Source organism: Camelus dromedarius, chromosome 19, assembly GCF_036321535.1.
Source record: "Camelus dromedarius isolate mCamDro1 chromosome 19, mCamDro1.pat, whole genome shotgun sequence".
Classification (NCBI taxonomy): Eukaryota; Metazoa; Chordata; class Mammalia; order Artiodactyla; family Camelidae; genus Camelus; species Camelus dromedarius.
The window spans coordinates 35,629,197-35,656,660 of NC_087454.1; the positions used below are offsets into that span (position 1 = coordinate 35,629,197).

At 39.3% G+C, this 27,464-nt stretch overlaps 1 protein-coding gene across 2 annotated transcripts in view; it reads left to right on the forward strand.

Annotated features, from left to right (window-relative positions):
* TINAG (tubulointerstitial nephritis antigen) overlaps positions 1-22,133 on the forward strand; it is a 63,985-nt gene extending 41,852 nt beyond the window's left edge. The window contains exons 10-11 of one of the 2 annotated variants that reach the window (XM_010995390.3): positions 16,166-16,211; positions 20,983-22,133. In XM_010995390.3, coding sequence (XP_010993692.1) covers positions 16,166-16,211; positions 20,983-21,117 — 181 coding nt within the window. In that variant the 3' untranslated portion in view covers positions 21,118-22,133. The remainder of the gene's footprint in view (positions 1-16,165; positions 16,212-20,982) is intronic. The other variant, XM_064476597.1, reaches the window with a different exon arrangement.
* The last annotated feature ends 5,331 nt before the right edge of the window (positions 22,134-27,464 follow it).

Below are 27,464 nucleotides of genomic sequence, written 5' to 3' on the forward strand. Positions count from 1 at the left end.
ACTGGCCCTTGCCCTCCCAGTGCAACTAGATAGTAAACACAAAAATGGAAAGTTATGAAACATTTCATAAAGGCAGGGTAGAAAGTGAAAAGAGGACATTTAATACTTGATCTAGACTTGAGGATCTGAGAAATGTCTTTGAGGAAGAAAAGTATGAGCTGAGATTTATGGGTTGATTAGCAACAGGCAAAGGGAGGAGCTTGTGTAAAGGCCCTGTGGTCAGAAGGATAGAAGACACTGTCTGAATGCAAAGAAGGTTGTATTTGCTGAATCTCAAAAGGCAAGGACTTGTAGGCTGGTTTACAGACTTTACTTAAGTATGTTAAGTATTTTGTTAAGGATCTTAAGAGCAGAGGGAAGTCAATGAAGAGATTTAAATAGAAAAGTGGCATGATCTTTCTTTGTAGTTTTTTAAAGATTGCTTTAACTGTAAAGAATGTGGTCTAAAAGGCAAATGCTGTTAATCTTAGTAAAAGATAGGAGCCTGGACTTGGTAAGATGGTGGAAAAGTTGGGGAGATATAAGTGGATCAAGAACCATTTAAAGGGCAAAGCTGGGAGATCTGATGTCGATTTGGAATCGAGTGTGGACACTGACATGGGGACGGAGTTCACTATTGGGTCTCATGATTTCAAGATAAAAATGCAGATAGATGTCAGAGAATTCAGGTAGATACACTGATCTCAGGGTCATAGTAGCCATCAGGGTTGAAGATGGGTGATACTGAACTGAGTACCTAAGAAAAACAAAAGGAAGCTTGATTGAGGCTAAGCCATGGGAAAATCTGGTATCTCATGTCTGGTTAGATAACTATGAGTCTACAAAGAAAGGAAGGAGAGGTCAGCGAGGGTTTTTTTGGTTTGTTTGTTTTTCATTTTTTTAACAAGTGGCTAGTGTAAGATTTCAAGAAAACTGTGAAACTGTAAGATTGGCATCTGGAGTATTTGAAGATGTTGGTCTTAGAGAGAGACAGTGGCAAGTTTGTTCTATCAGGGGAGAAGGGAGGAAGGAAGAAGTTAGATGAAGCTGTCTAGCACTTAAGGCAGTGATATGTTGAAGAAAATTCCTATCAGTTTGCTTCTTTTTAAAAAAAAATCTGCATAAAGTAGGAAGTATGGTTATCTGTAGAGGGAAGAGGTGGTGGGAGGATGCAGTGTCAGAAATTGAGGAGAATAGAGGTGGCAATGGTCCTCTATATATTTAGGTGGGGGAGTTGCCCGAGGGACCTACAGTAAATTGCCTCGCATTGCTAACAGCACCATCTGCCCTTTTGTGTGTGCCTTCTGCTGCTGTGGTCAGCTGCTTGGGTGGATGTAGAGAAATGAGTAGTTAAGTTCATCCAAGACTCAGAGTTTTCCAGATGAGTTCAATGAAGAGTCAGGAAAACAAGGATTTTAGGATATGAGCATTGACTTCAGTATTGCTAAGATGGCAGAAGGCTTAATCAGCCTGCTGAAAAGACAGGGTTGATGGATTCGGAGAAAATAGAAAAATCACTGGACTAGAGGCCATGATGATTCTGATTTCTGTGATTTTTATGATTCTCCAATTTATTTTTCTTACCTTAAAATTTTTTTATCATTATTTATGAGAAAAAATTAAACATGTAATAATAAGGAAGTAATATTTTATGTTTATGAATACAGTGTCATAGAGTGACTAAAAGAAGTAATTTTCTATGTTAGTGCCTAATTATGTTATAATACTGATTGTCTACTTTGTAGTCATAAACCTTTGATGTCTGTCTGTCTGTCTATCTATCTATCTTATCTATCTATCTATCTACCTACCTACCTACCTACCTACCTATCTATCCATCCATCCATCCAGTTAAAGAAAGTTGCCCTTTAGAAGCATAAAATAATGCTTCAGGGTTAAATTTCTAATATATTTTTCACATATTTTCTAGACATATCATAAATAGCAAGGATTCCTCAAGCAGAAATCATTATCTAGTGGGATTACAAATTATGTGACATAGCTTTCTTGGGACCACCACTTGTTTTTCCCCATGCATCTTTTTTTCCCCTTCTTCCTTTCTGAATAACAAATGAATATTGAGCCTAAAATTTCATGCTATGTTATGTTTCACCCCTGGCAAATTGATAAATTCTGAGCAGATGTTTTAATTAGAGATTTTTAATGCACGGCAAAGTCTCAGACAGTTGAATGAACATTTCAACGACACTTACTCAGAAAATGCAAATAAATATGTGATAATTAGTAGAGACAAGGCAAAAACATTTAATTTGGATGTTGGTGTATCTTTTAACTGCAAAATGCTTAGTTCTTTCTTTCGGGGGGGCTGGGGGTGCCCTGGTGTAAATAACAGTAGCCACTGAAGTGGGCTCAGAATATTTACTGGTTCAAGTGTATTAATAGAAGTTTATTTCTTATTCGTACAAAAGTTCAAGATGGGTGATCCTAGCTTTTGGGTGGCTCTCCTCCATGTGGTTTCAGGGACCCCAAGCTCTTTCCACCATGTTGCCTGGCCATCTCTTAGGGTCACGTGTTGTGATCTAGTCCCCTCTATGGAAAATGAAGACGATCATGAGGTGGGCGTCTTACATTTACTTCTTTTAAAGCCTTGACTCAGAAATGGCCCCTGTTAGTCCATTCACATGCCTTTGGCTAGAACTCATCCACACAATTCTACCCAACCGCAGAGGTGGCTAGGGGTGGGGAGGTAGAGTGTGCGGAGGGAGGGTACAGCTCAAGTGGCAGAGCGCATGCTTAGCATGCACGAGGTCCCGGGTTCAATCCCCAGTACCTCCATTGAAAAATCAAATAAATAACTAATTACCTCCCCCTTGCCAAAAAAAGCAAAAAACAAAAAACAAACAAACAAACAAACAAAAAACAGAGTGGCTTGGAAGTGTAAAAGAATTGGCAGGAACATTATTCTATCAGAACAAATAGAGCTATATTTTGGAGCAGAATTCCAAATCTGCATACATTTTAAAGGAAAAAAAAATAAAACGGAGACTCAGGTTTGAATTTGTGGAGAGCTGACTTGGTCGGCATCTTCCAGGCCCTCTGTGATTATGTTTTGTTTTTAGAGACTCTTCACTGGGAAATTCTTAAGAATTATTGCTCTACCAGATTGCATAAATTAATAAATGCATTTGGTACCAAATATATTCATAATCACTGAAGTAGCACTGTTACACAATTTTCCTACTTAAAAAGCCTATGAGATGGGAATTATTATTCCATTTTACCATAAATAAGAGACTGAGAATGTCTTAGAAAACTTTTCAGGTCTTTCTGAATTCAAAATTACTATTTTCCCAATACTAAATTTATATATAAATATAGATTTATATATATATTTATGTATATATTTATATATATATATAAACAAGAAAGGTCAAATGTCAAGATTCACTTAATATATGTTTACCACCTAGGTTTTCTCAAGCAATTGCTAAATGTTCTCTTTTACTAAAAATTTCCTTAAGGAAAAGCTAATTATATCCTTTTTTTCTTCTAAAATTGTATTCTTACTTGCTTTGACAGCATATTTTTAATCTGTGCATACAGACTTTTGCCTAAGTTTTCAACAAGAACCTTTTCTAAGTTTATAATGTGTGTCAGACACCGTGCTGGGCGTTAAGAAAACAAACACCAAAAAAAATTTGCTCATGTTTTCAGGCAAGTGGAGAGAGAGAGAGAGGGAGAGAGAGAAAGAAAGACAGAAAGGAAGGAAGGAAGGAAGAAAGGAAGAAAGGAGGGAAGGTAGGCCCAGGCATTCTTCTATTTCATGAGAATTTACTTACCTGCCCTGGAGCCTGACTACTTCAGCATCTCTGGGTTTTTCTTCCCTCTCCTCCATCATCTCTATATGAATGTATATACCTTTGCAGCAACATCGTTTGGTTAACAGTGTCCATTGCAAGTGGCCATGTGGCATTCCTCAGCCTCATATTCTGTGCAGTGATGTCCCCACAAGAAGACCAATACAAGTCTTTCACATTTGCAAGCAGTTCAGGTCAGCATCCTAGGTCTGGGTCCTTCTACTTTGAGATAAAGTAAATCCGAGGGCAGAAACCATTACCAAAGAACAGAAATGGGGATTTCAGTAAAGTAGACCTACTCTTCAGTTGCTACTATAAAGCAAGTAGCACAAACTGAACAGCCTTCAGAAAGGAAAAGGAATCTTTCTGACACTGTGGCAGCCCTGCGTTCTGGGAAGTCCTGCGTACCCACACTAGCGTGGTCTTGAAGTGTCCATCTAGGAGCGGAGACAGCCCTGTAAACGTACAATAGTGGCAGGAGGTGAGCTCGCAGTCTTCCTGCTCCGCCATCTTGGCTGGCCCCCAAGAATAAACATAAAACAAAACAAAACAAACGTACAATATGAGTGCATTGGTGTTGCAATGGATGGAAGCAAGGACTTTGAAAGCGTAGAGATGGTACAATTGAGAACTAGACTAGGAAGTGACACTGAAATAGGACTTGAGAGCACATTCAGCATTGCTTTGCATTTCCTCTACCGTGGACTCTTTATTCTGGCCCTTTATTCATTTTTCTAATGGAGTCTTAGTTTTTAAAATTTTGATGTGTATGAGCTCATATGATACATCGAAAGGATTGACTTTTTATACTGTTGACTGAATCCCACTTTGTTGTTGGCTTCATTAATTTATTTTTAATGGGTTTGACCTGGACAATGCTTTAACGTTTATTCTGGATTTTTAAAGTTCTATTTTTAAGTAGTTAAGTCAAGGATCTACCTGCAACATGTTGGGTGGATGATGTGTGGTCATGATCTAATTTTTTTCCTTCATACTCTAAGCTCAAAGCACCGCGGGCAAATAATGAATAACCCACTCCTTTCATACTCTTTGAAATGTATTTTTTATTGCCTATTAAATTCTTACACCAATTTATTATGGCTTGATTCTGAGGTGTCCTGTTTGAAATACACACTACCATTTAACTTCTACCACTTTTTTTTTTTTAATACCAGGTGATGTTCATACTGCTTTATCACTTAATTTTCGTTATTTTTCCTATTCCTTTTCACAATGAGATTAACACAAACACATACAAAAAAAAAAAATCAGAACAATTTAAACTGGAACTTGTATGTTTCATTTATAAAGAGGATAACATATACTTTTTTACTTTTTAAAGACTATTGTTAAGTACACTGCATTTATTTTTGCTATTTATGCTATTTTTCAAGGATTTTGTTTTTAGAAAATTTTTTTTTCCTCTTCCCTATACTCTAAGATTTTTATATGTTTCTTAAATGTAATTTTTAAAGATGAAGCTATTTGGCTTCTAAACTGTTATTTTATTTTACTTTCATTACCAGGTTGAAGTATCTCAATAGTAAACAACATTAAAAAATAAAAGAAGTAGTAACATGATAATTTGATTATGTTGATTAAAGAATTTACCGCTTTTCAAACTTAAAATGTTTTACCCATCTAAGATCTGTAAAGGACCCTAGATTTTCTCTACCCAATAACCTAATGTAAAAGAAGAGGACCTAGAGATAGAGCTTTTCCAGAGATTACATGCTGGTTGGTTGCAGAATCAATATTCAACTCAAGTGACTTCAATACTAATCTTGTTTGGCAAACCACTGGGATACAACACAGGGTTACAAGCCTGTGTGTTGAAGTCAGACATGTCTACGTCAAAAAGCTATTGCTTGAACGGACTATAACTCAATTAAAAAAGAAAAAAAGAAAAAAAAAGCTATTGCTCATTTTTGGATTGGGTTTTTTTTTTGTTGTTGTTGTTCTTAAGTTGTATGAGCTGTTTATATAAGATATTCTGAAAATTAAACCTTTGTCTGTCACATCACTGGCAAATATTTTCTCCGATTCTGTAGAAGACCTAAACAAGCAATTCTGCAATGAAGACATACAAATGGCCAATAGGCACATGAAAAAAATGCTCAGTATCACTAATTATCAGAGAAGTGCAAGTCAAAACTACAATGAAATATCACCTCACACCAGTCAGAGTGACCATCATTAAAAAGTCTACAAATGATAAATCCTGGAGAGGGTGCGGAGAAAAGGGGACCCTCCTACACTGCTGGTTGGAATGCAGTTTGGTGCAGCCATTGTAGAAATATTTGACTTATTGGAAAGTGAAAAATGCAATTATTTAGTTTATGGAGATGTGCCCCAAAGTGATTCTCAACTCAAACTTTTGGCAGATTTTATTGAGCATTGATCGTGTACTAGGCACCTTGCCAGGCGGTGAGGGTACTGACAAGAGTAACGTGGGGAGCCTTAACAAATAAAATAAAACAAGACCCAATGACGTGATGCAGCCATGGAAAGCGACCAATTATACAGGAAAGCCACTGAGGTTCTGCAAACCCTTGGGATCCTTTGAGCTGACCTCACTGACAGAAGCGTGAAGGCGGAGAGGGACCCAGCGGGGAGAAACTGTTCAATGGGCTTTATTTTTCTTCTCTCTTCAGTGCTGAGCGCAGGGTGGTCAGGACTGAATCAAGCTGCCAGCGCCGTTCGGGTTCCATATGTTCCTCTTGTTGACACTGGTCTCTCATCGATTGGCCATCTCAAACGCTGAGCAGGTCTGCTAACTCCGTAAGGGCTGTTACTACGAGCCGGTCTTTTAAAAAGCAAAGCAACAATGGCCAACAAGTAAAGCTTTATTTTTATTTAGGTAAAGCATGGTAGGAGTGTTGTTTTAAAAAGAATTCTTAGAAAGCTCTCTTGACATTCATCAAAGCATGCCTTCTAGAAAGTGTATATATAACACGCGTTGTTTGCATAACACGTGCAGATGTGTGCGCACACCCACATACATGCACATGAAGGTCTCTAAGATCTTTTTCCCTTCAGGGCAGCACAGGACTAACCTTGATTGTGGAGCAAACGCTGTAGAACATATAGAAATGAGATTTCCATTCAACCTTAGGTTCAGATGCTAATTCTGCCCTTCTTCCTAGGTGACCTCAGGCAGTAACCTCTCACCTCTCTCTGTCACAATTTTCTCATTGGGATAATAATAGTGTCCTCAGTGTCTTGTCGTGAGGATTAAATGGGACAGTATGCCTGCCACCTAATAGCTGCTCATTTTATGCTTTTTTTCATTTCTTTCAAAAATTGTATTTTCTTTAACTCTTTCTTTCTTACCTTTATTACTCGGACTCTGTTTTCAGAATTATCTTTGAAAGTCTAATCTGGAGCTGGTTCTAATTATGGCATTACTGAGTACTTATGGATGATGTGATACACTTTTATACTGATGGTTTTCAATTTTTTTATGTTTAGAAAATTTTTGATCCACCTCACTCCAAAAAGACCAGTAGATTAATAAGAATGAGAAAGGACAGAGGAATGTGACTCTAGGAGGAAATATTTAATTTCTTTGGTAAATGTGATTAAATTTTTATGACCTTGGATAGTACGGTTCTGTTTGTAGCAAGAAAAGCAGGAAAGTAGTTAGGGAGTTTGGTCACGTACACTTTAACTCCACTGGATTGTGTAAATAACATGGTTTGAAGTAATAACTTCCTAGCTGGTAAATATCAAGGAAAGACATGGTACGTGAACAAATGTTTCGACCGAGGAAGGTGATTACAGGCAATTCTCTAGATCTATGGAGAACCTGGGGAAACAGTTACACCAAGGCTGAGAATGGCTCTCAGTTACTGGGAAAGTGAACTCTACCTTCTTGTTGGGTGAGTTTTAGTCTCTGTGGACACTTCAGGTCTGGGGGGTCTGGGCAGTGGGGCTTCACTAGTCCCTTGGACAGTGCTACCTTCCAAATGGAGCCGAATGGATTATTTTTGGTGATTTTGTTTTATAATCCAATACGTTCTGTGGCAGGTGTTGCCCTCAAAGTTTCAGATATGATAGACTTCACAGGGAGGTTAGGTAAAATGTGCTTGTGAATTTGCAGAGATGTGTGGTGGGCGTGGAGGGGACATGAGGAGTGGCTTTTGTCAGGAAGAAGTGTGGATTGGTTGTCCCTTGAAAGTGAGAGCATTCTCAGGACAATCATGGGACATTTTAAGAAAGTATATAATGCAAGGTTACCGTGCTGGGATCTAGGGTCAGAATTTTTTCTTATGCTCCAGGAATATGACATATGTGACAATTCTGATGAATAAACGAACTGGGAGATTTTGTTGAAAGGTGTGTGTGTTGCTATGGCAATGAGCGATGTCTTCCCTGAACAGAAACATGTGGGATGTGACTGACGACTTCAGTGGGACCAAAGAGAAGGTCAGGCCAAGTCTATGTTCCACCGAAAAGGGAAAGGTTGCAGAAAAACCCTGGATTTGGCAGGTGATGAATGAGTACTACTTATGACATTAACTGACAGCTTTGACTTTTTTTGATCTTTAAAATAAATGTATCAGATATTATTCTTTCCCTTCCTCATGATTCTGACAATTATGTTCGTTACATCTCTGCATACAGAGCTGGCTGGAAGTGATGAGAGCCACCCTGGCTGGAGTGGTGTTGCTATGACCACGCTGTTCTCTTCCTGCCTCCATCCCCACACTTTCTCATTTTAGTCCATTTTGTTCACATCATCAGCTTTATCTTTCGAAGGCTATCTACCATCCTTCCCCTTCCAAACGTTTCATGATTCCTTTATGAAGGCACAAAAGGTAGCTGCTGGCTTTATTTCCTGCTCTCCTCCCCGCTGTGCCGTCCCTTCCTCTCAGCATCTTCTACAAGTTACTCAAGACCCACCATGCCCCTCCTCATCACAGCTGGAAATGGCTCCACTCGTGTCTGCCTTCCCCTGGTTAGATTAATTTGCCGGGGGGGTGGGGAGTGGGGACTTACCGTCTTGAATATTCACAGACATAGATAATATGTAAATGAATGAGCTTGATTGTCTCATAAATGTTATTTGCAAACACAGGCTTTGGACCAGATTTAGCCTATGAGTCATGTACTCCAACCCCTGGAGGATGCTGTAATCTCCCAGTCTCCTTTCAGTGCCAAGATTTTAGAAGAAAATAAAAAGCCAAGTCTATGCCTAACATCCAAAGGCTGAAGTTTTCCCTCTAAGTGTATCTTCATTAGATACAACCCTAGTTAACTGTCATTGACGATGATGGACGGCTTTGGTCCTGCGCGTGCTCTCCGTGGTACACTTCGCATGGTGTGGACATCTTAACATATCTTCTGTCAGTGCAGCCAATGCAGAGGGATGTTCTGCCTGGTCTACAGCATGTCATTCTGACCAGAGCACAAATTGGGCACAACCTTGTCACTCGTTTCCTCCATAATCCTTTTTAGAGGCCAAATTACACGTGATGGTACAACATAGCAATCTTTTCGCTTTCTGAAATATTAGGCTAGGAGAGTGTCAACCATATGTCAGCAACTCAGTAAATAGTGTTGTTTGGATGATTAATTAAAAGGAGGAACATATAACCCACACAATCGTCTGTGACATTTTCCGACCAAAGAAACGATCTTTCAGAAATCCCCATCTGCTTCTTCCATCGATGATAAAAATTTTGCAGCTCCGTGGGGGGAACACAGCAGGAAAAGGACCCAAACTTAGATTCAGGGAACCCTGGCTTGATGGGCATTTTGCTTCAGTAGAAAATGAAGGGGGTTGGGGAACACCCTCATTTTATTTTGCTTTCCCATGCAGTCTGCTTTGATCCATCTCTGATCTAGCATTAATTCGCACTTTTGGATGCTCTCTGTAGTCGACACTGCCACACTCGCTACACTCACCAAGCCTGAGATTTTTATTTTTGAATGAAGTTACTAAGTGTCTTTGCTTAGTTCATCACAACAAAAGCGTGCGTATCTTTGCCTCATTCTTACTGCAGTTACCTTGCACATCTTCGGGTTGAAGGATGCTCATAGTCTCTCTACAGTCTCACCTTTAAAAGGAAAATCCTGCTTCCAGAGTAGTCAATATCATGGTTATTGACTTGAAGCTCACCTGGTGGTTTCTTCACACTTGTATCCTATCTGACCTTCATTTGCTTCATATGAAGGTTTGGAATGCCACATCAGGCTCTCTTACGTGTTTGTTCCCTGTTTTCCTCCAGAATTTCCTGTTCTAGTTGTCTGTACTGCATAAAATTTCTTTGCATGTCTGCTATTTAGAAACTTTGCTTTCTATCTGTCTGGATCTATATTCGCTGATACAGAATAGGTCTGCCCAGAAAACATGAGTTTGAACTCTTGCTGTCAGTCTGCTGGACACATGCAGGGACCCCAGAAGTGGCCAACATCAGAAGTATTGCAACATTCTGATCTAGACAATTGGGCTACCGTGTAATATACCTACTGTCAAGATAAAATAAAGCTTTTTTCTTCTTGTAACTCCAGATTCTTAGATGCACGTGAGATCAGCTTTAAAGAACTTGATTCCTGAAGCCAATGGGATCTTGACATGTGAGTTAGCAAATGACTATTCCCGTCACAGGAGAATTCGTCACTCTGCAGAAAGTCTCTTTCACAGTTTTGTTTAATAATCACTTTTCCTTGGTTCTTTTAGTGTGTTGCCTGTCAGAAACCCCGAAAAGCCACGAATTTAAACATTAATATGCAGAACCACTCTCAGCAGAGGGAACTCAAAAGGAGACAAAGCCGCTCTGTCATTACAGTCTCAGGCACCCCGATGGCCAGGAGCACGTCTCTATGCAGTGTGCGGTGCACCTCAAGATTTGCCACATTTGATGTACCCTCCCTACCCATTTGACCTTGAAATCCTGCAGTTAACCTTGACTCCTTTTTCTCCCTCTCAGTCAATATAAATTGGCCAATAAATTCCTTCAGTTTCTCTCCAACATAGCCCTCAAATCTGGGCCCTCCTGTTCAGTCCCACTGCCAGTGTATTTGCTCAGAAAATATCTTTTGAGGGCTGCTTAAGTGATGGCCAGTCTTCTAGGTGTTGGAGACCCATCTATTATAAGCACAAACAACTTTTGCTTTGGAGGGCTTCCATGCTTTTTCGGAATTTCTCTATGTCTTGTTTTGAGGGCAACGTGCATTGGGAGCTTTGAGTCTCCTCCCCCCACCCCCCGGGACTCTACCGCCCGGTGCTAACGTCAGGGCGGTCCCTCTGAAAGACTGTCTGGATCATGTCACATCTCGGATTTGGATGATTCTTGACCACCAGCTTTGTAAATGCCAAGCTTCGCAGTCATGAGTGCTTTTTTTTTTTTCTGACTTTATTTCCTTCGGCTCCCACCTCCGTTCCCTTGTCAAGCGCAGCTGAGATGAGGTTTTCGTGGCTCTCTCATGACTTTGCACGTACTTGTTGTGCCTAAAATTCTCCACCCCCCGTTTCCACCTGAAGAATGTCTGCCTGACTCTGTGAAAGGAGTCGTCTTTGCCCTGAGCAGTTGATTTCTTCATCTGTAGCCCACAGAAAAATCATAAACCACCTTTCACAGAGGTAGCAATGATAGAATTCAGATTATTTTTATGCTTGTTTGTTTCCTACATCCCAGCATCACTCTCATTAGATCTGCATCTTCTTGAAGGCAAAACATTTACTTCCTTTGCACTAAACAGCAGTCCGCTAAGTAAAGGCAGAAATAAATGAATGAAGTACTCAAGATGCTCTGTGCTTTCGTTTTTAAGAGACATGTTTAGGGGAATATAAATACCACTTTCGGAAAGTTATGTGTTCAATTTTCTCTTATTTACCGTGTCTAGCGTGAGCGCCACTGTGTATATGAGCCTCAACGGCAAAATCAAGCAAAACCAAGGGAGAGGAAAAAAAAAAACTATTACTATTTAAAATCATACACAAAGTACTTTTTCACTTACAGTGCTTTTACTATCGAGACGTAGCTTAACATAGAGTTTTAAGAAGTCTGATATTGTTTAACACAGTTATCTGAGAAGAACAGCATCCTTTTCAAAGGAAATATGCATAAAAATAGCCATAGTCTTAGCTGTACAAAATCCCCCATCATTCTTTAATGCTTTACTCTGCAGAATTTATTGCCTCTCCAAGAAAGACTTTTAATATTATGCAAAAGAGGGGTGTTTCCAGAACTACCTAAAATGACATATAAGATGAATCCAGAAGGAAGAGCTTAAATGATCATGTGCTCAAAGTGAGGGACGTAGCCATAGACTCAGAGCGGGAAGCCATCGGTCCCCTGCATCCTCAGAGAATGTGGTCCACAGGCTAGGAGCTGCCTGTGGTTTCTCATTACCAGCATTTTCCCGTGTGTCCCTAAATTTTGAGGGAAAAGCAGCATTAGTGGGTCTTCACAACGAGTGGAAACAATTTAATTTAATGAGGTAGAAAAAAAAATTGAACAACATAAGTTCCTATGAAGTGGAATCCCTTCAGGCAAGAAATGTTAAGGTCTCTCCAGCCTGGGGACCTATGCTACAGGTTAACAAGTTTACAGAAACAATCTCAGCAGAATACAGCTAAGGTTCTGGTCCTCCTGAAGAAATGTTTGTGAATAGTCCTCCGAATGAAGAGGTATGAGGGAAGGAAAGAAGAGAGTGAATAGTTAGACTTGGGGCAGATGTGAATGGAATGGAAATCCTCATGTCCTCAGAGACACTCATTGTCTGACAAGAAGAGATTTGTGAAAAATATACACATATTCCTAAAATTTTCAGCCTGTTGGTAACATGACAAGCAAAAGTGCAGGACCACAATTTGGGGAAGTGTATACACACATACACACATACACACACGCGCACACACACACACACACACACACACACACATATATACTATAAAGAGAGGAGGGACTCTCTCCTGTAAATGAATACTGTAAGGAATTTTTTTGCTTTTTTCTAGTTAACCATCTTTGTTTAGATAAAGATTTTAATTACATGAATACACTATGACACTAATGAGAAATAACCTGGACTCAGGTGATTTTTCCCAGTTGTTCAGAGCCTGGGATATTTAGAAAACTAACCCACTTGTCTGCTTTTCTGCAACATTCCTTTGCGACTTTATTTGATCACCATCTTAGGAACTGTCATGGTGTAAACGTTAGGACCTGTGATGGCGAACTTTGTTTGTCCTTTATCACAACGGCTGTAATGCAGTGGAACTGCGCAGTCGCTTCTGTGGTGAGGTGTGACATTTTCTTCCCAACTGAATTTTGCATAAAGGTTAACACCGTTTGTTTATGTTTTTTTTCCACAAGCATCCTAGCCTCTGAAACCGTCCGCTTCAGCAGACTTACTTTCATTTTCCTCTCTCACCTTTATTTGAAGACTTGACTAACTTTCCTGTCCATTTTGAGAATGGTGATAATAATTTGAATGCTGACATTCTCCTTGGGTGAAAAATGACTGGTGCTCAAAATACTGCATCTTAAAGTTACGATAAATAGCACTATTTCTTGAAAAGAAATGTATAGCAACTCCAAAGAGTGAGTAGGTTTGCAAGCTAAGAATTATTGTTGTCTTATTACACCATCAAAAATATTGAGATGATTGTAATAAAGTATACAGGAACACATGAAAAATAGGGTCATTTGAATGATGTAAAAGTGGTAGTTTGTATTTCTCAGACCTCTCCAAAATAGCTTATTTCACTTTTAACTTATTTGGTAACACCTAGAATAAGAAAAATTATATGGCTACCTTCTGAAGTGCCTCTTCTTTGTGAGGAAGTGCTGTTTCCTTAGAATTGAATCAAGCCTGGAACGACCCTGGGGTTGGGGGCTCCGACCCTCTACCCAGTGGGAAACCTACATGTAACTTTACAGTCAGTCCTCAGCAGCCACGGTTCCACATCCATGGATCCAACAAACTGCAGATCCTGTAGTACTGTAGTAGGATGTAGTGACACAATGCACGTATAAGTGGACCCATGCAGGTCAAACTCGTATTGTTCCAGGGTCCACCGTGGTTAGCCTCTGATCTGTTGGTAATGGAATTATGAGTAGTCATTATTTTGCCAAATCTTAAGCCCATATATTGTTGTGGATCTTCATGCCCCAAAACAATGTGTCAATATTTCTGAGAGTGTCTAGGGGTCTCTAAAATGGACCTAATAAATGCGATACCTCTTTCATCATGTACTTTTCTTGTTGTGTCTTTCCATTTCCCTCTGCTATGTTACTTTGTCTTCTAATGCAGCACCCTCAATGCAGTGGAGCATAAGAAGTTAGAAATAGCATGCAAATTGTGAAGCCTCTTTCCACTTTTGGTACTACCCTCTATTTGAGTGTCATTAAAGTCTTTTATGGAATATACAGTGTTCAGTGAAATAGCTCTTTTGGGTTTTAATGACAAGTCTGACTTTTCTTCCCCAAGTTAGCTGAGTTCAGTGTGGAGCTGAGTTTGGACATATCTGAGTGACAGGGAGCAAATTATACTCTCAATTGCTCCCCTTCTCTTTTGATAAAGACTTCATTACAGCATCAAGCTTGTCATGTCTGAATATGTCTTTCCTGATTGGAGGTTCTTTCTTATGAGGCCCCTTAGTACCGTAACCAAGATAGACCTCAGTTTCTCACTATGTCTGGTGGGATCTTAGATATGAGGATCCTCTCCCACCTGCATTCGTTTGGAGTCAAATGGTTCCTTAGATTCTTCTAATTTAGTCTTGTATTTTATATTTTATGTAAATAGCTAAAGTAACTCATGGTCAGACCATGTGAAAGGAAGTTTGACTGAGTGGTATGGGCATCCCAAAATTGTCATGATAGCCATGATGAGTAACAAATGAGCAACTCAAGGTTTCAGATATGATCTACTCTTGAAGGACATAATGACCTTTGAAGACTTGGGAGCACCTTGTATGATTGGTAAATTTTTTTCAATGGTGATAGCATTTTTAGAAAAGTTACAAAGATGTAAATGCAATTAGAAAACTGGAGAATGATTTTGAAAACTGAACCAGTTTGAACTTACACATTAAAGTGTCCAGAATATTGGAAACCCTTAAGTGTTCCAGTCCACTCTGTAGCAGAGAACTAAAAAAGACATGGCAATCAGTGCAATTATCAGTCTTAGCTTCCATCAGTAACACAAGAAAGACAAAGTTGTTCTTTAATGTTTGTCTACCTCTCAAATCACTTTTTCTCTTCCCTCAGTCTCATACCAAAGGGTCCAAATGCATTAATATATTTTCTTGTATGTCCCGAGACCCCTACCATAAACCTGTCATCTCTAGGCTATGTCATTACACTATGGTGCCACCCTTCTATTCTGTACCCTATTAAAAACAGATTTCTGGCAATTGGACATGTTGAAAATGTTTGAACAACAAATTTGTATCTCTTCCAGGAATGTTTGTTATACAATGGTGTACCATGATTTAGCTTGAAGGCTCTCTGAAGTTGAGATTTGGGATATTAGAGGTGGACTGATGTGGGCAGAAGTATTTTCTCATGATCTATCAAAGTTCACGAACATGGTAGTCAACATGATTTCTCCACATTCACTGATGCCATTCAGGACACACTGCAGTTGGGGACTGTATGTTTATCAGAGAAGGAATATTACATATTAAGAACATGGGATTTGGAATCCTGGCTCAACGTCTCCCACTCCGTCATCTTGGACAATTCTTGGTATTTCTTTAGTAAATAAAACACGTTAGTAACATCTACGTCATGGGGTTCAGCCAAGAAAAGAAACGAGGTATTGTAAGTTTGGATTTTTTATGAACTCTTACATGCTACATTGAGAATGGACCAGTACAGAGACTATAGGATTTGATTTCCGTATGTACCTGAGTATAGAGAAATTCCATAATAAGCATATAACCATTTTATAAAATAATGTATGCATATGAATATTTTTACCTAACCTCTCTTTTCTATAACAATAATGTTTTTTTTTTCACATTATGGTTTATATCAGTAGCCTTGGAAATTCTTAGTTTGCCCATTTAGGGTGGAGTTTCAGAAGGCAAGCTGTAGAGAGGAGAGACATCTTTAAGTACTTTTAAACCCCTGCATCCCAGCTCTCCTAGACTTACATCTTACAGTGAATGAGTGTGATTCCAAGCCATTTGGACAGACATAGATGAGTATATCCTGAACAAGAAAATGACCTTATTGTTAAAAAGAAAACTATACGTGCACATTTCTACAGGCAATGATGACAGTCTCATAATAAAACAGGTTGGGGCAAAAGGAAATACAAAAGATATAATTCTGACAATCATGTGCATTTTATCAAGACGCAACTCAAACATTTTTCACTGTACCGATATTTTTCACTGTCATTTTTAGGTGGGGTACACTGAGAGGAGCATCAGGGCGGAAAGAAAAATTTTGGGTATGTAACTCTTTCCAATTTAATTTCTACTGTCAAGTGAGTATTTGAGAATCACCCGCGTCTCTACTCCCTGCTTTGTGTTATGTGGTCATATCCTAAGTCACTGTGTTACTGTCTGTAATATTGGCGTTTTCTCCAGCAGAAAATTCATTATAATCATTCATATTATAGTAAGAGTTTTCTTCAACTCCTTTTACTTCAAATTGTAAGAGAAGAATCAGTATTGCTTTTCAAAATGAGAATCAAGAGAAAAACTTCTGTTCTATTGTCATCTATCTTAATTACCTTCAGAAAAGTGGTATGAAGACTGATGACTGGGTAAAGAATAGACTTTTCAATGCATGATGTTAAGAAACCTGGATATTCACATGCAAATGAGTGAAATTGGACCCCTATCTTAACGCCATTCTCAAAATTAACTCAGAATGGATTAAAGACTTAATGTAAGATCTGAAACTGTAAAACTCCTAGAAGACAGTATGAAACAAAGCTCCCTGACATTGGTCTTTGCAATGATTTTTAAAAATGTAGTACCAAGAGCAGGAGAAACAAAACCAAAAATAAACACATAGGACCACATCAAACTAAAAGCCTCTGCACGGCAAAAGAAACAGCAAAGTGAAATTCGACTTACCGAATTGAGAAAGTATTTATAAACCACACATCTGGTAAGGGGTTAATCTCCAAAATATCTGAGAAACTCCTACAACTCAACAGCAAGAAATCCAATAATGTGGTTAAAAAATAGACAAAGGACCAGAATAGCCTTTTTCCAAAAAAGTCATAAAAATAACCAACAGGTTCATGAAAAGATGCTCATCACTAGGCATCAGGGAAATGCAAATCAAACCCACAGTGAGATGTCACTTCATGCCTGTTACAATGGCTCTCGTCATAAAGACAAGGGAATACATTTTGGTGAGGATGTGGAGAAAAGGTAACCCTTGTGCGCTGTTGGTGGGATTTGAAACTGGTAGAGCCCCTATGGGAAACAGGATGGTGGGTCTTAAAACCATATGATCTAGCAGTTTCACTTCTGGGAAAGTATCTGAAGGAAACAAAATTATTATCTCCGAGAGATATCTGCACCTCCGTGTTCACTGGAACATTATTCAAGACATGAAAACAACCCGAGTGTCCCTCAGCAGATGAATGGATAAAGAAAATGTAAGGTATAGATAATATATGTACGAATTTCTAGTAATAAGGGGAATGAGTTCTGGGGATTTAATGTACAGCATGGTCATTATAGTTAACAGTATGTAACATATATTTGAAAGTTCGTCTCACCACACACACACACACAAACGATAACTATATGATGTGGTGGACATATTAACAAATCTTATTTTGGTAATCATTTTGCAATAGTTATTAATATAAAATCATTTTGTATACGTTAAACTTACACAATGCGATACGTCAATTTTACCTCAATAAAGCTAGAAAAAAAAAGACTGATGTCTGACCTTTCAACAGAAAAAATAAAAATGGAAGTCAAAAAACAACAAAATTACACTGTGAAAGTGCTGGATAAAATAATTAGTAATAACAATGATGATGATACACCTGTCAACCTAGAATTTTATATCCAGTGGCAGATGTCTCTAAAAAAGGCAAATCAGAAACATTTTCATTCTAACAAAAGCTAAAAGAACACAGCATCAAAGATACAAAGCGAAAGGTACAAAAAAGAGAAGACAAGTCCAAAATTGTGTAGTGTATTTCAACACATCTCACTTATTATTTCATAGAAAAAGCAGCTAAAGTAAAGATATGGAAGATTAAAAAAACAAATAACTAGCTTTATGTAATTAATTTTCTATGAAATTTCATAGAATTTTCATAGAATACTATGTACAGACATGAATGAATATGCATTCTTTTAGTGCACATGGAATATTTGCCAAAGTCGACCGTATGCTGGGTCATTAGGCAAGTCCAACAAATTGAAGGGATCGAAATTTTACAGAGTCTGCTATGTCAAAACTTGTGTTAGCTACAGCAGTCCTGAATTTAATATAAAAATGCAAGTCTTTGAAAAAAGAAAGATTAAAATCAATGCATCTATTAAAAGAGGAAAAGTTGAAATCTGCAGTCCAATAAGCCAAAGAACTCAGATTGTCCCCAAAATAGAATGAAGGGAAGGACGAAGGGCAGAAATCAATGAATAAAGCAGACATACAATAGAGAATGTCAAGAGAGCAAAGATTTGATTCTTTGAAAAGACTGAATTCCTTGGAAGACTCATAAAGAAACCAAGAGAGAAAAAAATTACCATAGAAATGAAAAAAGAGAACTTTGGTGCAGCTTCAATAGGTATTAAGTGGGTAATAGAGGATGTTGTGAAAACGTTATTCCAATAGATTTGAAAATATAAGTGAAATTGATAAATTCCTTCGAAAACTAAGTATCAAAGCTCGGACAAGGTGAAAATAGAAAGTCTGGCTATAATACTATTTTAAAAGCTGACTCTGTATTACCAAGAAACATGTCTGTAATGGCTTCGCTGGTACATTCTTCCAAACATTTAAGAAATAAATGAAACCAACTTTACATCAATCCCCTTTAGGAAATAGAGAAGAAACAGTTTCCAACTTATGTTATGAATCAACATAACACCAATACCAAAACTTGACAGGGACAATATAAGAAAAGAAAACCACAGATCAATATCCCTTATGAAACAAAATTCTAAACAGAATATTACAGTTATAAAGTACATTAAAAGGACAATATATTAGGATCAAGTGAGGTTTATCCCAGGGTTGTGAAGTCGGTTTTGAATGGAAAATCAATGAATATAGTGGATCACATTGCCAAAGTAAAGAAAGGGGAAAAAACCATGAATACCTTAACTGGTACAGAAAACGGAATGATAAAATTCAGCACCTGAATTAGTTTTCAGTTGTTACTCAACAATTTAGTGGGTTGAAACAACATACTTTTATTATCTCAGCGTTTCTGTAAGTCAGGAGTCCAGTCGACTGAGCTGGGTCCTCTTACTGCTCAGGGTCTCCCAAGGGTGCAATAAAAATATTGTCTGGGCTGTGTTCCTTTCTGGAGCTCAAGGTCCTCTTATAAGCTCCCAGGGTTGTTGTTAGAATTCAGTTCTTGTGGTTGTTGGGTCAAATCCTCATTTGCTGGCTGGCTGTCAGGTGGGGACCACTCTCACATCCTGGAGGCTGCTTGCAGTTTTTTGCCACCTGCCCCCGGTAGTCACTCTCACTGATCCTCTTGAAACAAAGTAGTTTCAAGTTGATTAGGAAAAAGAGCTTCGGGCTATAGACAGTCTTTTAAAGGGCTCACCTGATTAGCTTAGACAGACGAATCTCCCTTTTAATTAACTCACAGTCAGTTAATTGGGGATTTGAATCAGATCTTCAAAATCTCTTCCACTTTGTCAGATAACGTAACCTACTCACACTGTATTCTCAGGTGGAGAGGATTGTATGGGGCAAGAACACCAGGAAGCAGGAACGGACGGTGGGGGGGGGGGGGGTTGTTCATCTTAGAGTTCTGCCCACCACAGAACTCATTTACGATCTAAAATCTCAGCAAATTAGGAATAGAATCTACCTTCCTTCATCTTATAAAGCCTGTCCTCAAAAACCCTTCAGCTAACATCATTTTATTGGTAAAATACTGAGCACTTTTTCCTTATCATTAAAAAATAAAACATTCATTGTCCTCACCTTTACTAACCTTTTACTGGAGGCTCCACCTAATTCAGTAAAACAAACAAACAAAAAATAGAGAGGAAGTGTGGAAGGAAATAGAACTGATGTTATTTGCAGTTGACGTGATTATGCACATAGAAAATAAACAAGCATATGGAAACAAACTACAGAAACAATAAGCATATTTAGCAAGATTTCTGGATATTATCCAAAAGTAATAAGGTGACATTAGTAAGTCCTTACCTATCAATAATTACTTTAAATGTAAATTGACTAAATTCTTCAATCAAAAGGCACAGGGTATTTGAATGGATTAAAAAACAGACCCAATTGTACGTTACCTACAAGTGACTCAGTTTTAAGGACACACATAAGCTCAAGGTGAAGGAGTATAGAAAGATATTGCACGCAAATGGAAAATAAGAGAGAGCAGGGTTATACTTATTTCTTATACTGGAGGGAAACAGAGGGGAAAATCTCCTTGACGTTGTTCTTGGCAAAGATTACTTGGCTATGACACTCAAATTGCAAGGCACAGAAGCGAAAATCAACAAGTGGAACTATACTAAAAAGCTGAAAAGCTTCTGCATAACAAAACGATCAACAAAATAAAAAAAGGCAACCTAGAGAATGGGGGGGGGGGATTTGCCAACCATATATTTGACAAGGGGTTAATTTCCAAAATGTATAAGCAACTCATGCAACTCACTTGCGCTTGACCATCCAATTAAAAAAATGCACGAAGAAATAATACAGGGCTGGCCACATGGTAAGACACTGTAGCTACAGCCTGTGTGTCACCTTCTGATGTGACATTTCAAACTCTCACGTATGTGTTACCATTGTGTTCTGGGGGGATTCACCAGTTCTGGTTATTGTAAACAAGGGCATACATGCATATTCATAAATTAATGAATAATAAAGCTGTTTTATTCTTAGTAAGAAAATATTTAGGTTCTTAGTCATCACAGTCTATCATGTCAAAGGCATCCAAGCTACATGTGAGTCCACTGTCATTGTACAGGCTGGATGAGAAAAAAAAGCCAAGTGTAATTAATATTCAGCTTTTCTCATTTTTTGTTTTTCTGCAGATTGCTGCCAATTCCTGGGGAAAGTCGTGGGGCGAGAACGGCTATTTCCGGATTCTTCGAGGAGCAAATGAGTCTGACATTGAAAAGTTGATTATCGCAGCTTGGGGCCAAGTGACAGGTGCAGACGAACCATGACATATCATCCCGTTTCCAGAAGGCTGTGCAGTCAAGGAACCCTGTCCCTTGAAATTAAGCGATGTGAGGTTCTCTGTGACATTGCCCTCTCACCTTGTTGTTACAACGGACTTGTTTTTCTGGTTTCACCCCGGGCCCTAAATTCCTGCTTCCTTTATGTTACTGAGTCTGGAAAAACATTCACAGAGGACAGCCCAGGGGCTAAATAACTTTTAAGCACTCTAGTAATCTTGATTTCTCTCTCATGACAATGTTCTTTTTGACTTTGATGATTCACAAACAGCGGGATGGCGCTTGTTTTAAACGTTCATAGCGTTTGTTTGTAGCAATCATCTGGTTTCTCTCTTGAGGACTTCAGACAACAAAAAGCCATGAAAACACCAATTTACCATCTTTACGATTTTTTTTTCAACCGAATCATGCTTTCTGAATTCAGACCTTGCTTATTATGTTTTGCCAAAAAGCAGTGGAAATAGATTGTGTCTCTCAATAGCCAACATCTGGGTTCTTTTCATTTGCCTAAACTGAACTCGCAATCTGAACTCAGAATAACTGTGACTCTGACAGGAAATAACTTCTCTTTACAGTACTGGGTAAGGACTTGTGATGTGGAGAAGAAGTGAGTGATGGAAAAGCTTAGAGGCTGACAATGGAAGTACAGTCTTGATAAACATACACTCCTATTTTTGGAAGCCAGTACACTTTGTGTAATGTCTATTAAAATGAGCTGCAGAACGATATTTGGAAAGATAACGTACTTACCCTCCCAAACAACAACGTGATACCATGAGTCAGAAAGAATAAATTTACTTTTATCACAACCATTTCACAGTTCACTGCTTGAGATTCTGAAAAGTAAGCTACATTGGCACCCATTTGCATCTAATTTTAATTTTAGTTCTCTATTGTCGGAGAAACAAAAGTAGTATCATTGTGATGGTTGGGAAAGGATATAATCTTTTAATAATCCACTGGCATCTGAAATGGCAAACTAATAAATGAAGAAGCAAAGCTGATCGGTGAGTGAGCGTGGCCGATTCTAATTACAACAGTGGGATATCTGTGGCCTTAATTTCTGGGGACTCTTGTCATCTGGATTTCCTGTGTAGGGCTTTTTTATGTGGTTGTGACCAAAGGTACCCTGGTTAGATGAGCCAGATGTTCTAAATTGCGAGGAAAATGGAGCTCAGAAAGGTAAGTGTTGTTGCAGGGTTGTTTTCTGCACTATCACTGCAACTTTATCAGGAGAAGCATTTATTCACTTCTCCCCTAAGAAGTATACAGGAGGCTGACTGGCCTTGCTGTGGCTGTGTTGCAGGAAAATGGGGTGAGAGAGGATGGCCATGTCCCAGGTCTTGGGCAAGTCCTGCCAAGGAAGATTCCTTGGTTTTGCGCAGGAAAGAACTCAAGAGTGAGCCACGGCAGAGTGAAAGCAAGTTTAGAGAGAGACATACCCCACAGGCAGAGGGTGGTCCCTCTCGCTCAGAAGGGAGAGCGGCCACTAGGTGTGGGGAGGGTCAGTTTCTATGGGCCGGATAATTTTTACGTGAATGAGTGGGAGGATTTTTCCAGCTATGTTTGGGAAGGGGCAGGAATTCCTAGGAAGTGGGCCACCACCCACTTTTTGCCCCTTTATGGCCAGCCCTGGAACTGTCATGGTGCCTGTGGGAGCCCCATTTAGTACGCTAATATATTACAGTGAGCGTATAATGAGGCCCAAGGTCCACTGGAAGTCGAATCTTCCGCTATCTTGGGCCCCCAGGTCTACTGCCGGTTGGACCTTCCGCCATCTTGGTTCTAACCAGTTTGTGTCTTATCCTCAATGGCCGTGTCATTCCTTCAGTGGTTGTGCCCTGTCCCTTTCCCTCCTGTCTCACTTGGCCGATGTGTCCCGAGAGGGTTGAGAGATAATTTGATTTTGTTTCTTTGGATTCCGTGAGACAAAATTTTGAGTGCAAATACTGGTTTGTTTGGGCGGTGAAGGGACACTGAGAAGGGAGTGGGGTGGGGACACAAGGCTGGTAGGCAGACGGTAAAGGGTGCATTACCACACAAAGCACCACCGCAGGAGACTAGTTCTTACGCTGCTGGGGGCTGTTCATTCTTCAGACAAGGGCCACCCAAGAGAGGTGCTCATTGGTTGAGGGCTGCTTCTGGGGCTCCTGAATTCCCTGGTCGTTCTGACCCTGCACAAGGATGGGAAAAGCAGGTTCCAGCATCAGGGAAAAACCCACAGGCAAAGAAAAGCGGGTCCTGGTGGCTGGATGACAGGCTCAGAGCCACTGAAATGGTGCAGGTGAGGCTATGTGGGCAGGGCGCCCGCTGTGTCTCTGCTACAGGTGTGAAAACACTTTTTATTCAAAACATTTCTTCGATGCTGAAGCCTGAGGGAGCACTAAATGATAATGCCTGAAAATGCCAGCTGACTAACTTGGCTTTTAAAAACATGGGATTAAGTTGATCCAATCTCGTCTTTGTTATGCAAATGGATGGAATTGTTGGAGTTAATTTTCTCATTGTAGCTTGTGGGTCTAGATTGTAAACCTAGATTCTGTGGTTTCAGAATTTCCTGCCATTCTAATGATCTCAGCTGATGAGGAAACTGATCTCAAAGATTTGGAAAAAAAAAAAGGAAAAAAAAAGAAAAATCACAGTAGTAAGCCCCCTAGGAAGGCACAGGATTTATCTGTCCAGCGATTAGAGACTAAGGGGTAAAGGACAGACAGAGGCCAGTTGGGACAGAAACATACCAGGGGAATAAGGAAAATATTAGTCCTGAGATTTGTTGAGTTGGCGTCTTCCTTTGAGAGATGTTGCTTCTCATTTTTACAACTTTAACTGGTTCTATTTATCATTGAAAGGCCCTGAGTCAACCTTTCAAAAACAGGGATGGACACATTCCTCTGTCCACACTGCGGACTGAGTAGTTTTTTGCAGAACTGATTTGACTGGTGACTAGACGGCGTCCTGCTACACCGTGGCCTTTCCTGGCCGGCAGGTGTGCCCTCCCACCTCAGCTTGGACTGAGCAGTAGGGAGGACCACACATCTGCTGCGTGTGTCTTTAGCCTTCCAGTCTCTGCACATCTGGGGTCTTACTATTTTGAGTTAAGGGCAGATGAAGGAAGTCCTGTCCATAACGATCATTTAACTCGGCCAGGACACTGTGTCTCAGACTGGGTATTACTGTAAACACTCAGACCTGACCTGATTTTCTGCTTGTTGCATCTGAAGTTTGCACTATTTAAATGCTTTTTATGGATTCCAGTTGCAACTGGTTACTGCATAGAGTTTTTCCTGGGAAAAAAGAGGAAATAGTCCTAATATAGCACATTGACTGAAGCTTGGCCACTCCACTCAGCCAAATAATGTTTATTTCTTCAGGTGTGAGGTGTCAGGAGGAAATGCGCATAAGAAAGAAGGAGGAAAGATCTTGAAGACAGGGCTCATGGCTCTTTTCCTGATTTGCATTGTTTTGAGTCCCATCTCATTCTATTCTAAACAATGAAAAAGCTTCCGCAGGTTTTTTAAATGCATATGCATCCATTCTCTTAAAACCCCATAAAACGGAATTGTGTGTTAGTTGATATTCAAGGAGAAATACAGGGAACCTCTCTAAGTGGTTCCAGGGAAAGGAATATAGTGGGAGGAATTGGTCGCGTAGGTGATGGAGGCGCAGAGGAGGCAGGAGTGGATGGCCAACCGGTCGAGGGGTGAGCAACAGCCGGGGTACCATCATCCTGGACTGAAGGGACCAGATGAAGAGGTGGGCTCCTGGGATCTGAGGGCTGGCACTTTCCTGGTGGTAGCAGGGAGCGTGACTGGCCTGTGTGGAAGAAGCTGGGGTGATAACAAAGACACGGTGTTACGGGATTTGGTACCCGAGACAGAGAGGAAGGGAGAGAAGCACTGCGGCTGCTCCCTTCCTCACACCCTCCAAACGCTCATCGGTGCCTCTCCTTGGCTGGTCCTGCAGAAAGATAACTGATGCAGAGGTGATGAAATCAAGCTGGCAGGGCCGGCTTCCACCAGATAGGGAGGAGCATAGGATGAGGGCAAGGAGTAAATAAGAGGGTACCCAGAAATTGCATTGTGGGTTCATCCCATGCAGATATTGGAAATTAAGATTGCAAAAAGGAATAATTTCTCAATGACTGATTGGCTCATGAGCTTGGTACTTTGGTTAATGCTTATGTTTTACGTACTCTAATGCTTGCTATCATATGCCCCACCCGTTTTTTTGGTTAAACTCTTGCCTGATGGAGAATATATTATATTCTATGTCAGGAAAGGTATTCTTCCCACTTCACAGTAACTTATCGAGAACTTGTATGATGTCTTGGTGTTATTGCCTATGAAAGGATTATGATCTGATTTCAGGACTTCTATTTTCCTCTGGATAGAAGTTGATTCCATACTCAGAAGAAGGAAGAGGAGGAAAAAGAGTATCATCTCACAAACAGCTGTTTTATGAAGTGTTTCTGGGTAGAAAAACATCACTTCATCAAGTGTCTTTGTATCAGAAAGGAAACTCTTAGAGAACACACAGACACACTCTCCCCAGAGAGGCCAGTGAAGGAGGGAAGATCAGTCCCACAATGGCAGGAACAGGGTGACTGAATGAAGGGGGAAACCTTCTCCATCTTCAGCCATGAACACTAGCCTACATCGTTTTGCTAAGATATCGAATGGAAATGTTTATCTACTTTAATGTTTTAATTAATTTTTTATAAAAATAGATAAACATTTCCATTTGATGTCTTAGGAAAAAATAGGTAAAAAACAAAATTCTAAGTAAAGCAGAGGGAACTGTATTCAATATCTTGTAATAACCTTTAGTGAAAAAGAATATGAAAACAAATATATGTATGTACATGCATGAATGGGACATGATGCTGTGCACCAGAAATTGACACAGTCACTGACTATACTTCAGTTAAAAAAAATAAATACTTAAAAAGTCATTGACAGGTAAATCCAATAAAATGGGATTTCTCCTGAGAATCACCAGTAAGAGCCTCATTAGCTAGAAATGGAGTGGCTGGAAATAACTCTTTTCTCCATCACCCATCCCCCGTCCTCTGTGTGTGACCTCCACCCCCCATAAAATGAGCTGTTTAATTCTATGATTCTTCTGAGATTTTAAGGAGAAAAAGTGTTAGTTGTATAGAATTTGAGATACATCCTATGTTGCACCCACCAGTTTAAAAATCCCAGTTTACAGTTAGGTCGCGGGGAAACCCTGCCAGGACTCAGTCCTCACCCACCTTGGCTGGTACTCTTTGTGATGATCACCAACATACGGTTGTACACAATGTACACTTGTATACAACGCTGTATACAACACGTACCATACAATGTTGTATACCATTGTATACAACATGTACATAGTGGTTCAGCCTAGAACATGTACACGTTTACAACATGTGTGTGTTGTATACAGCACTTCCACATGTGTCTGCGGACCCTTTTCTCCTGAAAATTCTCATTAAGTAACGTGTCATCCATTCCATTTTTAGTCCAGTTGTCCCTCAATATCCATGGAGGATTGGTTCCAGGAGCCCGGATACCAAAATCCACAGATACCCAAGTCCCTTATATGTATAAAATAGCAGAGCACAATGGTGACAAGTTGACTCTCCTTATCCACGTGTTTCACATCTGCAGGTTCAACCAAGTATATTATCTCATAAACTATTGTTTTATGAAATAGTATACATAGTTACTTTGTGTTTTTTATATATATGTGTGTGTGTGTATATATATTACATATTATATAATTATATAAAGTATATGATGTATAAATATATAGTTATATAAATATATGTATATATATGAGACAAAATGACTGAAGAAGAAATAAATAGTAAGACAGAGAAAGCATTAATCATGAAATAAATTCATTTGCTAAATTTTGCTGCATGACATTTAGAACCTTGTTCACCAAAAGGCACAATGGATTGCAACAAGGACAGTGAACAGACAAGGTAAATGAGCAGAAAATGTTTGCAGCCCTTGTAAGCAATAAAAATATATGTATTTGGCCATTTCATGTAACTTCCCATATCATTGGAATATATTAGCTTATATTATTTATATTACCACTCACATGGTTTAAATTTTTCTGGATCTGCATTTATTTCTCACGTTCCCCACCTAATATTACTTATCCTTTAATTTATGCATTTGCTTTTTTTTCTTTCTTGAACAAATTTATCAGAGGTTTGTCTATTTCATTATCCTTTTCAAAGAAACAACTTTGGGGTTTTCTTGCATCCTCTTCTGTGTCTTTGTTTTCCTGTAGGGTTGAGGACTGCTCTCATCTTCATTGTTTTCTTCCTAATTTCT